Raw genomic sequence first — 12,732 nt, 5'->3', positions numbered from 1 at the left:
GAAAACAAACACTTAACTTGAAATTATGACTGAAATGATGTGGAAGCTGTTAGATGATGTCAGGTTCATTTCATCCATCTGTGAAAATATTTCACCTTTCTGCAACTTTTTATCTCAACTGGAAACAAACAGAAGTGCCTGCTGAACTCTAGCCAGCCCTACGGTTAGAAAACGAACCGTTTTATTGCTGTGTTCTTGTTCCTTGTCAGTGCAGCTCCTAGTTTTATAGTCGGAATTTAATTAAAGTACAACAAAATCACAGAGATTGAAAAGTGGCGTAAAGGAGCTTTAAAGATCAGAGCCATCCAGCAGGTCGTAGATTTTATGATAATAAAAATGCGGATCATTTGAGGTTGAAACACCACATAAAGTCCCATCAAAACAGAAGAAATGTCAATTTAAAGGGATACTAAGCAGTTTAGGCTTGTTTTTAGCACCCCCTAGTGTTTGTTAGTAAAAACAAAAGTAAAACCTTTCTCACCGCTGTGCGTTCATCTTTTTAACATCTTAATCTAACAGCTGAAACGTCTCCTCAGCCCTCCTTAGTGTCTACAGGAGCGATTCATCACTGAATCAAACAAATCAGCTGTGTTCATGATCTAAACGTGCTGTAAGCAGACTGCAGCGCTGGCATGTCAGTTCCACTTTATTAAGTCCAACAGGGATCGGATCGACACTCTGAAGTTGCAAGTGCAATATTCTGCCCCACGGGGGAGATGGGGTCTGAGTAACATTTCAATAACCCTGTAAAGATTCTTTTTAGCACATGTTGGCTCAAGAAAGTGATTTAAAAATATGAAAAAGTTGCATAGTATGTCTTTAATCACACAATTGTGACGTTCAAACCCACGTTTGATCATAAGTAGGGTTCAGAGTTCTCTTGATCGTGTTCGTCTTCCTCCTCCCCGTCCGGCTCTTGTCCGGTAACAAATAAAGGCGGATGAAGGGATCGGAGCCATCTTTGGTGAAGGCTATCAAGTTACTGGAAGCACACCAAAACATCAAATACATAAAACGCAATGTGAGATTAAAATTTTTTTCGTTTATTGTTGTTATTGTGAGCTCACCGGCAGGCGTGCACCACCACCACCAGTTTGTTCCTCTGGGAGCTGTGTCGGATAGTCAGTTTGATCTCACCCAGCGGGTACTGACCGGGGACGGAGCCACTATAAACACCAAAGCCAAGCACACTCAGAAAATCAGAAAATTAAAAACCAAGAGCAGAATCCAAAGATGCGCATGCCATTTACTTCTGCAGCAGCCGAAGTCGTTGCTGCAGCTCCAGGCCGGCCGTGGGCAGAGAGATGTCCGAGGCCAGGCTGTGGGAGGACTCTTTGTGAGGCAGGTGCTTCTGGGAGTTGGACATGCAGCTGCTCAAGTCGGACACGCTGCGGCGAGGGCTGGCCGAGTACGGCTCGCCGTCTGGGTCCTGGAGGGTGAGCGTGGAAGCATGGACGGGCTGCGGAGGAGTGGCAGAAGGAGGTGGGGATTCCGACGGAAAAAGGCTCAGAGATGGAGCAGCACCAGGCTGAGGGACACTGGACTTCCTGACCTGCACTGATGAGGGCAGGTCTGAAGACACCTGCTTCTCTAAGGACAGGATCTGCAGAGAAAACGTGACATTGGAATGCCTCAGCAGCAAAAATAATCATTTATTTGTAAAATCCAGATTAGTATTTAGCTCTACACTGATTATTTGAATATTACCAATGTTTTACTACCAATCTCATTAAGCTGGTTTAATTTCTCTCCTCAGTCGATAAAAACGTTGCTGAGTCTGAGTCGTTTTCCCTGATGGATGTGAGCACCTTGGTAGGGATCCAACTGAGAAAGGCTGTCTCGAAATTTCATATGGATGCATTCATCTTTTTTTATTCAATAAATGTGGATCCAGTACAAGATAATACACTTAGTCTCAGCCTCCTGGAGGGTAAAGCAATTTCCTATCTGCTGGTTTCAGTCGCTAAGCGACAAAATATCTCTTTTAGGAATAATCAAGATACCAGGGCACCTTTTAGTTGGAGTTCAAATCGGGTGAAAAGGTGGAACGTAAGTGCGGATCCCGTCTCTATACAGCATACCGGCCGTTCTGCGATTCTCCAGAACTCACAGATGACCAATTTGCCTACGTGCACTGTGTTGTGTGTTTGAAAACTTGTGCTCGTAAATTTGATCTAAGCACAAAGTCTACAAAAACCCTCAAACACGAAAAAAAAAAAATATTTTCTTTGGTGTGCATTTGAACATTTAGTGAATCAGTCTCAGCTACTATCACATCAAATTTGAGCTCAATGACACTAAAACCAGCTGAGCTGTAACCATTGTTGTTTTGGTTACAGCTGATTAGCTCTGATGGCTACAGCTCCATAAAAACCCACCTAAAGGCTCGTGAGTTATTCTGCAGGATTCTCATTCATAATATAAATCTCCCACCCTTAGTTTTGCTGCATCATTAATTCAAGTATCACTTAATGAAGCACTTTTCTGTATGAACTGAGTCCCATTTTTTTTACCCTCAGGGCCATCTTCAGTTTGATGATGGAGTTGGGTCCCGAGTTCTTCAAAGGAAAGCACTGAACCAGCGTCATGTCCTCCTCCGTCAGCAGGCTGCTCAGAGGCACCCTCAAGTTACCCAGCATGCACTTGTGCTTGTCATCTTTTAACTGGGAGCATAATGGAAGGGAACATTTTTTTAAAAGCAACTTTTAGACATGTTTGCATCATTTCGGAGTGCAACCTTCATTACAAATAGCTACTAACTGTCACACGGACTCACCTCCACCTCCAGCTCCTGTCTCTTCGGATTGTGAACGAGGAATGGGAAACAGTCCTCCCACAGAGGTTCCCTGGTCTTGTACCGGACCTTAAAGAGCAAGTCACCCCCAAATCACATTTTTGTTGCTGATAAACTATATAAAGGAGTGTCTAATCATGCTACAGACACGTGTAGTCAATAATTTGGCAGTTCAGTGCATCTTGGTTAAAATTCAAATATTCTGCCTAAAACTGTCAGTGTTGCGCTGTCGTCAGGGAAAAATTCTGCACTGTATTTGAATTTAAATCTGCCACCGCTATTGGCTAAGAGGTATGCTATGATGTCATCTGGTATATTATGATGTCATAATGCCATTGTGAGCCTGTGTGTGTGTGTATTTGTTAGCGGCTCCGCCCTCTCGGTCTGCCAAGCAACAGCATTTGTTGCATTTTTCAAACATGAAGTGGGAGTGGAGTAAGTTTCTTGTAGGGGGTGACTTGCTCTTTAAAGAAGCAATATGTGAGAATGAAGTAAGAGTGACATCAAGTGGTCAAATCCGGGTATTGCAGCCCATTAAAAACAAAACAAGTGACTTTCTCATTAATGTTCTCTGTTTCATGGCTGTAGCCGTTTAAAGATCAGCGGCAGAAGATTCTAGATGACGAGCACAGACGAGTCATGATGAGTAGATAAATATATTTTAGTGTAATAATGAGTTGTTGGTAACTGAAAAATTTGCTCGAGATATTTTTAGAGCAGACTATTTGTTTCTAATTCACGGTTAGCATTTTTAGCTCCACGTTAGCCTCAAGCTTTCTTTACTTGATTTTAGAAACAGAGAGATCCCGTGGCTTCTTAGGGGGTCGCTCCTGTTTACTGGCTTTGGATTCTGATGAAGTGCTGCTGCATTTTGCCAGCCAGGGTAGATTTACAAATGCCAGCATGGCAGCATTAGCTGGCACAGACTCAGAAAACCCGCACAGAAATAAAAACATTTTTATCTCGACATGTTATTTTGACAATTTGTTGGTATTTTTGTCTCTTAGCACCTCTCTTTGGAAATTAGCATTTGCCTGATTTGGGGATTGCAAGTTTCCCAAAACGAGTATCAAATAAATACTCCTACTCTTCTGCTTAAGGGAAATAATTTCTGTTTGTTGGCAGGTGCGATGATGGTGCACGTATGATGTCTTTATTGGGAGTTAGGGCAGGGCAATAAATCGAAAATCTTTTGTTATCCAAATTTCTGACTCTAACCGATATAATTTTTCCTGTGTCAATAAATTTGGTAATAAAAAGAAATAGAACAGATGTGTTTAGGTTGACAGCGCTCACAATCCTTTAAGAGGCTGTACCACCTGCAGTCACATGACAGTGTGACTCGTTATACTTGTGACAGCACCATCTAGTAGAAACTTTTTGTGCATTCATGTAGTTATCGTTCATTTTTCGTTATCAAGGTTAAATCCTAACTGTGATATTGACTTTAGGCCAGCCTTAGTGGGAGCAACCCGTTATTGTTCAAAATGCATGTCGTCATCTTAAATCGATCTCAGAACTGATGAGTAAAAGTACTCTACGTTTTGTCTGGTTTACTGTTAACCCTGGGTAACAGTTTATTACTTCTTATTTACGATTCCTGCAGAAGAAGGTCTAAAACATCAAACTACACCATGAACTGTCGCCTGTCCTTGACACGTTCTCTTTTGAATGTACACGTGTGTACGTGTATGCATATATGTATATATGTGTGTGTGTAAATGAACATGTGTGTGGGTTTACATGTTCTTATGTGTTTTTTATGTATTTTTATTATCACTTATTGTAGTTGTTGTATGTTTTACAGAGCGAACATCTACCGAAGCTAAATTCCTTGTAAATGTAATTTTACTTGGCCAATAAATCTGAAATCTGAATCTGAATTCCAGACATTTAACATAAGAAAAAGCTGATCATTGTATATTAGTATTTATTTATTTTTTCATTCATTCGTTCATTGCGGTTTTCACTTCATGTATTCTGTTTCGGGAAGTTCCACCATTTTTGAATATGTTCATCAAACGTTTGCTAAATTCTGTTTCACCACCATGATAAAAGTGAAAACAGCCTTTTCCCAACAGAATGGAGCTTATAAAGGGAATTATATTAAAAAAAATGAAAAAGGTTAGAGAAATTCAATAAAAGACGAGTGTTTTTATTGCTCACCTTACTCTCTAGTGTTTTCTGGCCCACTGTGAACTGGACATAAGGGCTGGGCTCACTGCTGCTCTTCTTGGCTGACTATTAGACAACCAGAGAATGGGAGTTTATAACCAACACTCAGACATACAACTCAACGATGGTCAGTGTAATCACATTACATGCTTGTGGAGAATCTAAACACAAATTCCAAAGAGTTCACTTCAACAGGAGGGAAGATGTTCACACAAGCAGGGCTGCAGGCTGGCAGAGAAGCCATCGGGAGACCTTCGCCTCCTCCAAGGGCTAAATTTAGCACATTGAGCTCAGATTAGGGCTGCTCAATTAATCGGATTTTAATCACGATTACGATCTGAGTTTTGAACGATTATAAAAAACAAAACAAGCAGATTTTTTGCTCCTCCGCTTGCGCTGCCATGAGTTGCAAATGAAGCGCTCCTCCACAGTGTTGCCAACTTAGTGACTTTGATGCTATTTCTAGCAGCTTTTCAGACCCACTTCTTGACTTTTTAACTTAAAAGTACCTAGCGAACACCTCAGAAACATCTCTGGTAACCCTCAGCTACTTTCTGGATAACTGTCGTCGACATTTCCTGCAGGTTAGCTAAACACTCCGCCTGCGCTCCGGACCGTTCTTCAGGACATTAGGAAAGGGAATGATGTAGTGATGCGTCGGTCACTAAAGAAACGGCTCTCGGAGCCGGCTCCTTGCTGGATTAACCAGATTGAGTGACACACACACCGCACCTGCGGACTCCTGAGCCACTAAAAACGGCTAAATGTGCGTGTGCGGCGTGCTAAACACACGTGCAGCTTGCCCCGATTGCTGTGAGACCGGGTTGGGGGGTGGGGGGTGCAGCTGTGGTTGGGACAATTATTACATTAACTGATGGACGACTTGTAAATAAATAAGGTAGAAATAAGTTCCTCACGCTGATAACTAATAACTAATCTCTCTGAGGACACGGTGCTAGTGCACGCTCCTACAGCACCTTGACACGACTCAATAAATGTTATGCAACATTTTGTGAACATCAATTTATTTGCATTTATTTGTTATAAATGCCACTGTATAATTCTTGCTGTCAGCATTAGCAAGATATTGGTATTTGGGTCTGTACTGGTTAGACTTAAATGAGGTAAACCAAGGTCTATAGCCCTTGGGTCATAAACTATGAGCTGTAAGTATATTGGTCTTTTTATACTGGGAATCAGGAGTTCTTTTAGTGATCATCTTGTTTCTTATTTTTGTCCTGATTGTGCCCTGAGCAATTTTATGACTGAAAAAAAAAAAACAAATAAAATCAACATAAATTGAAAAATCGTCCTAAATAATCGTGATCTCAATTTCAGTCACCATAATCGTGATTATTATTTTTGCCATAATCGAGCAGCCATAGCTCAGATGATTGAGAATTATTTAGAACTTAATTCAGGATAATATTATTTCTAATATCTAAAAGCTAGAGGCTGTACTGGTGCCTATTCTGCAAGTTGCCTGTTTTTCTGGTTCTGCTTTTTATACACAGGGATTTAAACAGATCCTGGTTTGCATTTTCCTACATGCAATGACTTCAACTGAGAACAATATGTTTCCGCTATCTCTGTCTATGTTACAGAATGTGCTTGAAGCCACTTTTGAGGAATAATAATAACAAAAATATTCGTGAGGATATTTTAAAAAGGGACCTACCCCCTGGCACAAGTTGGTGGCCCCGTGTTATAGAGGCCAAATAATGATTTTTGGGTGACGTTGGGTTGAACAACCCAAAATAATGATGTTTGGGTGACATTAAGGTAAAATAAAATAAAGCAAAATCATGATATTGTTCGTTCATATGTAAAAACACTTTTTTAGAGGGCCTGCCATCTAATGAATAAGTAAATGCAAATGTATGGTGGCACATCATTAAAATGAAAAAGTTTTCTATATTTTTGCTAATAATTTTACCATCTTAAAACGAAATGCTTAGAAAAGTAATAGGACACTTCTTACGGCCGAGCCACTCGTTTTAATATATAACTTGTGGGGGTGCACGCTGCCATTCGAGCCCCATTAATGTCCGCGGAAGAATAATAATAAAGAGATCAAATCCTCCATTGAAGAAAAATAAGAGCACTGCTGGCAGAGCAGCGGGTCCTTTAGCAAGGCATCTTCCTGCTGATGCATTTATTTTCCTCTTTTATTATTCTTTAGCATACTTTTAACATTTCAGAATAGGTCAACTATACCTGAATGTTTGGAGGCCAAGGTGGATGCTTCTTTGTGGAAAAACTGCCCCATGCACCACTACAGACCTGTTGATCTTTAAAAATCTAACTTTCTGTCAGACGTTTAATCCTTAACCCTCCCTCTGTCCTAATGGGTGACCACGCGAGGAAAGTTGACCAATGAGCAGGATTGATGGTTTATCCCTTGGTCCACGTGGCAGAGGTGAGGAGTGAGTACCACCTCACCCCTGCCACGTGGACCTCAAGGGATAAACCATCAATCCTGCTCAATGGTCAACTTTCCTCGCGTGGTCACCCATTAGGACAGTGGGAGGGTTAATCCTTTTCTTGGGTTGTACACAAAAACTCAAAATAGCTGCTGAATAGTTTCGTTAAACAGAATCAGCTGCTTATTTTCCTTTCCTTCCTCTGTTCCACTTTTACAAATGCTGGTTGTTGGCTACGCCTGCCGACATCATTTCCCACTGAGCTACAACCACCAGCGACTTTCTCGGGCCTTTTTAGATAACGTACCCCAATTTGGATACTCTGTTGGTCCCTGAAATGGTGCGGAAAGTGGTCCTTTTAGGCTGGTCCCCTGAAATAGAGGCACACGTATAACACCTTTACATCACCTCTATGACCTCTAATCTGCTCAGATTTGTTTTATTTTAGATCTTCAAACATCCTGCTGGGAGTTTAATAAAACATTTTCATAGTAACAACAAGTTTATTTGCTTTCATGAGGGCTTTAATGGAAAAGGCTCCTCTGCCAACCTGCTGTCAAGCACCAGGTTTCTAAAACTGATCAAGATTAAACTACTGGGAATAAAACAAAACCCAAAGAACCCCAGCTTTCCTGTAGCACCAAATAAAACCAACCCACAGTGATTGCACCGTCATTCACTCACTCACACACACACACGCACGCGCGCACACACACACACACACACACACACACACACCCACACACACACACACACACACACACACACACACAAGTGAGGAAGTGCCTGTGTGTGACACAATGGAAGGTTTAAAACCTCCAAGAAATGCTCAAAACCACCTGATCTCTCTCTTGAAATTCACAACAGCTTATTTCTGAGTAGAGGAACTTTACGTTGTGTTGCAACACTTAATTTCGCTCGCTGCTGAAAAATCCCAAATATGACAATTTTGTTTACTGTGTCAGCTCAGACCAGAAGCAGACCAGTTTCCTTCTCTTCCTGATGCTTTTCAAAGCTGATTTTGTATTTATGTGGGTCAAAGTGCTACAGATGACTAGCAAACACACGGCCACATATGCTCAGCTTAAAGCTGGATTGTTCTGCAGATAAAATGGAAAAGTTGGACGTTCAGACAAAAGAAGCGTTTGAGTTGAAAGTCCTTTGCATGCAAGACTGTGAAAGGAATTCACCAATCAACACAATCAACGCATGCCGTCTTCATGCACACCTCCACAGACATCAACACAATCAGCTGCGGCGACAGGGTGTGATCTTCACATGCAGACCCTTCCTCCCACATTTACCTTCAAGGCCTTAAAGACTGAGACTTGCTTCAACCCGTCATGGGGGAGGTCTGACAGGTTGTTCTTTAGGCCACAAGGAGATTTTGGGGGAGAAAAATCACACCCGCAGTTAGTTGGGATGAGTAGGAATGGGTAAAAGGCACAAAACCTCTCCAAATATTCAGATATTTTGTGTTGGAGAATGATTAGAAATGCATGAATGAATGAAAAAAGTAGTGTTGAGGATGATGCTATTGACTCCACGGCACTACAAAGCAAAACAGAGCAATGAAGCCTACCTGGAGGGGCTAATTTAGGATAATTTTATGAGTTTCTGAACAAGCTGTGGGCTTTTCCAACCAGTGCTGCTCCACGTGAACGCTGACTGATCATTAGGAGCGATGCCAGTGCAAATATTCTACTTCAGCCTTGAAATAAGCACCACAATAAGACTATCACCACAAGAAGCCTCTGTCAGTGAGCCCCAGGGCAGCTGTGGCTACATCGTAGCTCATCACCATCAGTGTGTGAATGTGTGTGAATGGATGAATGATACACTGTAGTGTAAAGCGCTTTGGAGTCCTTACTCTGAGAGACGCTATACAAGTGCGGGTCATTTATCATTTAAAGATTGTGCGGCTGCATTCTGCAGTTTTTTAAGCAAAGTCTTCAAATTAATGGTCGGGAGATATTACGCTTAAAGCATGCAGTCAAAACATGCTCTAAGTACACCTGTTATAGTTCAACCCATGGCAACACACACTTCTAATGCAGAAGCACTCACAAAAATAGTTCTACACTCGGATGTATCGCTCTCACAAAAGATTAAGCCAGATGCTCTCCTCTCGCTTAAGTTGCCACAGCCTAAGCTGCCTGTGAAGACGCCCTTGGGTGAAGAGGAAAAGGAATGAAGGGGAAACAGTGGTGTTACGAGGTCTGGGTGAACTTAACGGCAGTTTTCCCATCTACTTGTACAAGACTGAAGGCTGCTTGCAGGGGAGTTTTTGTTGCTGAAGAAGCTTTTCAAGGATTTAAGGTCATAATTCAACAAATCCAAAGGCATTTATTGTAAGACAGCCTGCATGGATACTGAGTTTTATTCTGGAGAAACTAATCAGGATTCAGTTTCCTCTGAAAAAAGTTCATTCAAAAACCAGGTTTTTACACTGTAAAATCGAATAGTTGTCATGACTTCTATTAGATGATATTACAAAGGTTGTTTTGTTTCTTTATTAATCAATCAAAAAAGTAATTCAAACAAGAATAAATAAATAACTAAAAACTCAATTGAAACCAAATTTTGAAAAATTGCAATTAAAGCAAAAACGCAAAAAAAGACCCAAACTTACTTAATTTTTTTTATTTGTTTATTAAAGGCTGAACTAAAAATCTAATCAAATCGTATCTTTTATTGTTTGAGTCAAAACGTTTGTGCGAATAAAATTTTCAGAATATCTTTTTTTTTAGAAAATAAAAGCTTTGATTAAAGCAATAAAAAAATCTGATTTCATTTTGATTTCCATTGTAGCAAACAATCATACATACACATCATTCAACCCTTAATAGACAAATCCGAGTTAGAAGTAATTTAAGGTTTATTTAGTTTAACCCTCTGGAGGCAGGCGTTGCAGATTTGCAATGTTAAAACCTACCTACCTGGTTACTCCACATACGTATTTCATGAGCATTTTTTAACTCAGAAGTACCTCTGAAGGACTTAGTTGTTCGTCCTTTTATCAAAACTTATGTTGAGCCTGAGAGGGTTCATCTTTGTTTATTTGTTTGAAGTAATTTTCCTTGAATGATTAATAAAGAAACAAGATTACCTCCTTATAATAAAAGCTAAGAAATACATTTTCTAAAAATGAAACTGAATACAGGAAAGTAACTTGTTCCTGTTTATTCTGAGTGACTTTCACTTGGTGTAAATTACTGCTACTAGTAAATTTAATTATAACTGAACCTGAAAAAGTGTATGTAATTGTTCACGTTTAGGTTACGAGCTAAAAATAAATAATCAGATCTGTACATCGAAGCGCCTCATGATTTTTATCTTGAGAGGTGGGATATAAAAGATCTTCTTTCTTTCTTTCTTTCTTTCTTTCTTTCTTTCTTTCTTTCTTACTTACTTACTTACTTACTTACTTACTTACTTACTTACCTATAATTATAACAGGTAAAAAACGTAAATAATAAATCTTTTCGGGGCACATTAATTCATTTAGGTTAAACTGACTTAAAATATTAGCTTACTGCTGCTGCTGTGGCCCCCAGACTCTGGAACTCTCTCCCCTTGAGCCTGAGGTCAGTGGACTCGGTGGTCTCCTTTAAAATGCAGCTGAAAACTCACCTGTTTAATGCTGGCTTTAGCGTGACCTTCATCACCACCCTCTCCTTATTCAGCTGTTTCTACTTATCCCGCCTTTCCTGAGATCCACCGATTTTCCTCTTTACCATTCATTTTCTCTCTCTTTTCTTAAAACGTGAAATGGAGAAGGAAGTGACGCCACCATCAGCGTCAGCCTGAGGAAGTTTGCAGGCGCAAACGAAACGTAGCGGGAAAACAGGTAAACAAAAACTGCTCTGTGTTTTAAAAAAGAACTACAGCATGGAATAAGAGATACGACACAGCAAGAACACACCCAAGATGTACATACAACTCAGAAAAACTGCAGCAAGCAGATTTCTAATTATTTTTTAATAGTTTATATTTGTTATTGTAACTGGCATTTATATGCATTTTACTTTACACATTAGCTGCCACCATATATTATTACTAACTTATTTTAAGTGCAATTCATTTGCATACTATTTTTAAGTAAGGGTAGCTAATCTGATTTTACAGTGTATGTTTAATTCTGGGTTCAAATACTTGAAATTAGGGGCCTGGAAATTTCTCAAATTCAAACATGAGCAAATAATCAGAGGGTTTTAGGAAAATAAATAAGGAAAACAAGAAAGCTTGCATAGTTCCTTCTGTTAAAATAGAAAGTCAATCTCAAGCAGAAACTAAAACAATCCTGACCTGATTCTTGGGTTCAGCTTGAGGCCAGAGTACGTATAAATAAATCAGAGAGCATAGACAGCAAATAGAGAAAACACAAAAAATAACCTGAAGCAGCGGAGCTGAAACCTATAAACATGTATTACAATGAGATTTCTACTAAACTGGTGGAGAACGAGAAGTTGTGTAAAATCTTACAGGCAGGTTTTTAGCACAGTCCAGATAGACCACCAGCAGAGCTGACGACAGTCCGTCACCGAACGGGCTTCTGTCTGCGCGAACACTTCTCAGCACCTGATTGGGCGGAGATAAACGTGAATGAACGCTCCGTTAATGTCATCACCAAATAGAGTTACAATCAGCCGTACCTGGTCCAGCTTCTCAGGAGTGGAGAACAGAGACAGCCACTCCAGTTTGAGGTGAAGTTTCCCAGTAGGAGCTTCTTCTAGTACAAACCACTGCAACGTCAAAGCAGCACCTGGTCAATTCTGAGGATGTTACTGTTTTATTGTGTAATTCAGAAAATAATCAAAATTTTCAGCTTTTTTTTTTATTTGTCAATCTGATAATAAATGCTAAACATGAGGAAACTGAAGATAACTTTTGCTCTCCTCCTCCAGATTTGGAGGGGACCCACCAAGAGTGCCCCCAAGGGGTGGCCAGAGGTGGCCATGGCCACCCCTAGAAAATTGCTGCCCCCCCACCCCCCAGGAAAAGCCAGTGTTAATAAATCATATTAATGTTCACTCAAACCATAAATGTATCTTATTTATTCAAGAAATAATTGTAAAACAAAATAAAAAATAAACTAATACAAATAATGAGTAAAGAAATAATCAGAAAAAAAATACATATGTTTCTGCTGCTCACCATTAACATTTTTTTGTTCCCATTTAGAATTTGGAATACAATTTTAATAAATGAAATGTATTTTTCTGAAATGTTTGTGTTTGTAAAATTTAAGTTAAATGTTTTGGATACACATTGTGTTTTTTTATTTTAAATAAAAATGAATAAAGGAGCAATGCAGTACATCGCCACAGGCTAAACTCT

The 12,732-nt window shown here is 39.9% G+C and overlaps 1 protein-coding gene across 5 annotated transcripts in view; it reads right to left on the bottom strand.

Moving 5' to 3' along the window:
• The window catches only part of esyt2b (extended synaptotagmin-like protein 2b), a 68,762-nt gene that overhangs the window by 3,977 nt on the left and 52,053 nt on the right, over positions 1-12,732 (bottom strand). The window contains exons 12-22 of one of the 5 annotated variants that reach the window (XM_015954642.3): positions 12,048-12,137; positions 11,878-11,973; positions 9,460-9,561; positions 8,697-8,759; positions 4,961-5,035; positions 2,777-2,863; positions 2,514-2,663; positions 1,553-1,603; positions 1,251-1,459; positions 1,068-1,166; positions 851-982 (exon numbers count right to left, since the gene is read on the bottom strand). In XM_015954642.3, coding sequence (XP_015810128.3) covers positions 851-982; positions 1,068-1,166; positions 1,251-1,459; positions 1,553-1,603; positions 2,514-2,663; positions 2,777-2,863; positions 4,961-5,035; positions 8,697-8,759; positions 9,460-9,561; positions 11,878-11,973; positions 12,048-12,137 — 1,154 coding nt within the window. Of the gene's footprint in view, positions 1-850; positions 983-1,067; positions 1,167-1,250; positions 1,604-2,513; positions 2,664-2,776; positions 2,864-4,960; positions 5,036-8,696; positions 8,760-9,459; positions 9,562-11,877; positions 11,974-12,047; positions 12,138-12,732 lie in introns of all 5 variants that reach the window. The other 4 variants (XM_015954640.3, XM_015954641.3, XM_015954643.3 and 1 more) reach the window with 4 other exon arrangements.

Source organism: Nothobranchius furzeri, chromosome 7 (genome assembly GCF_043380555.1).
Source record: "Nothobranchius furzeri strain GRZ-AD chromosome 7, NfurGRZ-RIMD1, whole genome shotgun sequence".
Lineage (NCBI taxonomy): Eukaryota > Metazoa > Chordata > Actinopteri > Cyprinodontiformes > Nothobranchiidae > Nothobranchius > Nothobranchius furzeri.
The sequence above is the reverse complement of the archived record's forward strand: the minus strand, read 5'-3'. Positions and strand labels throughout refer to the sequence as shown.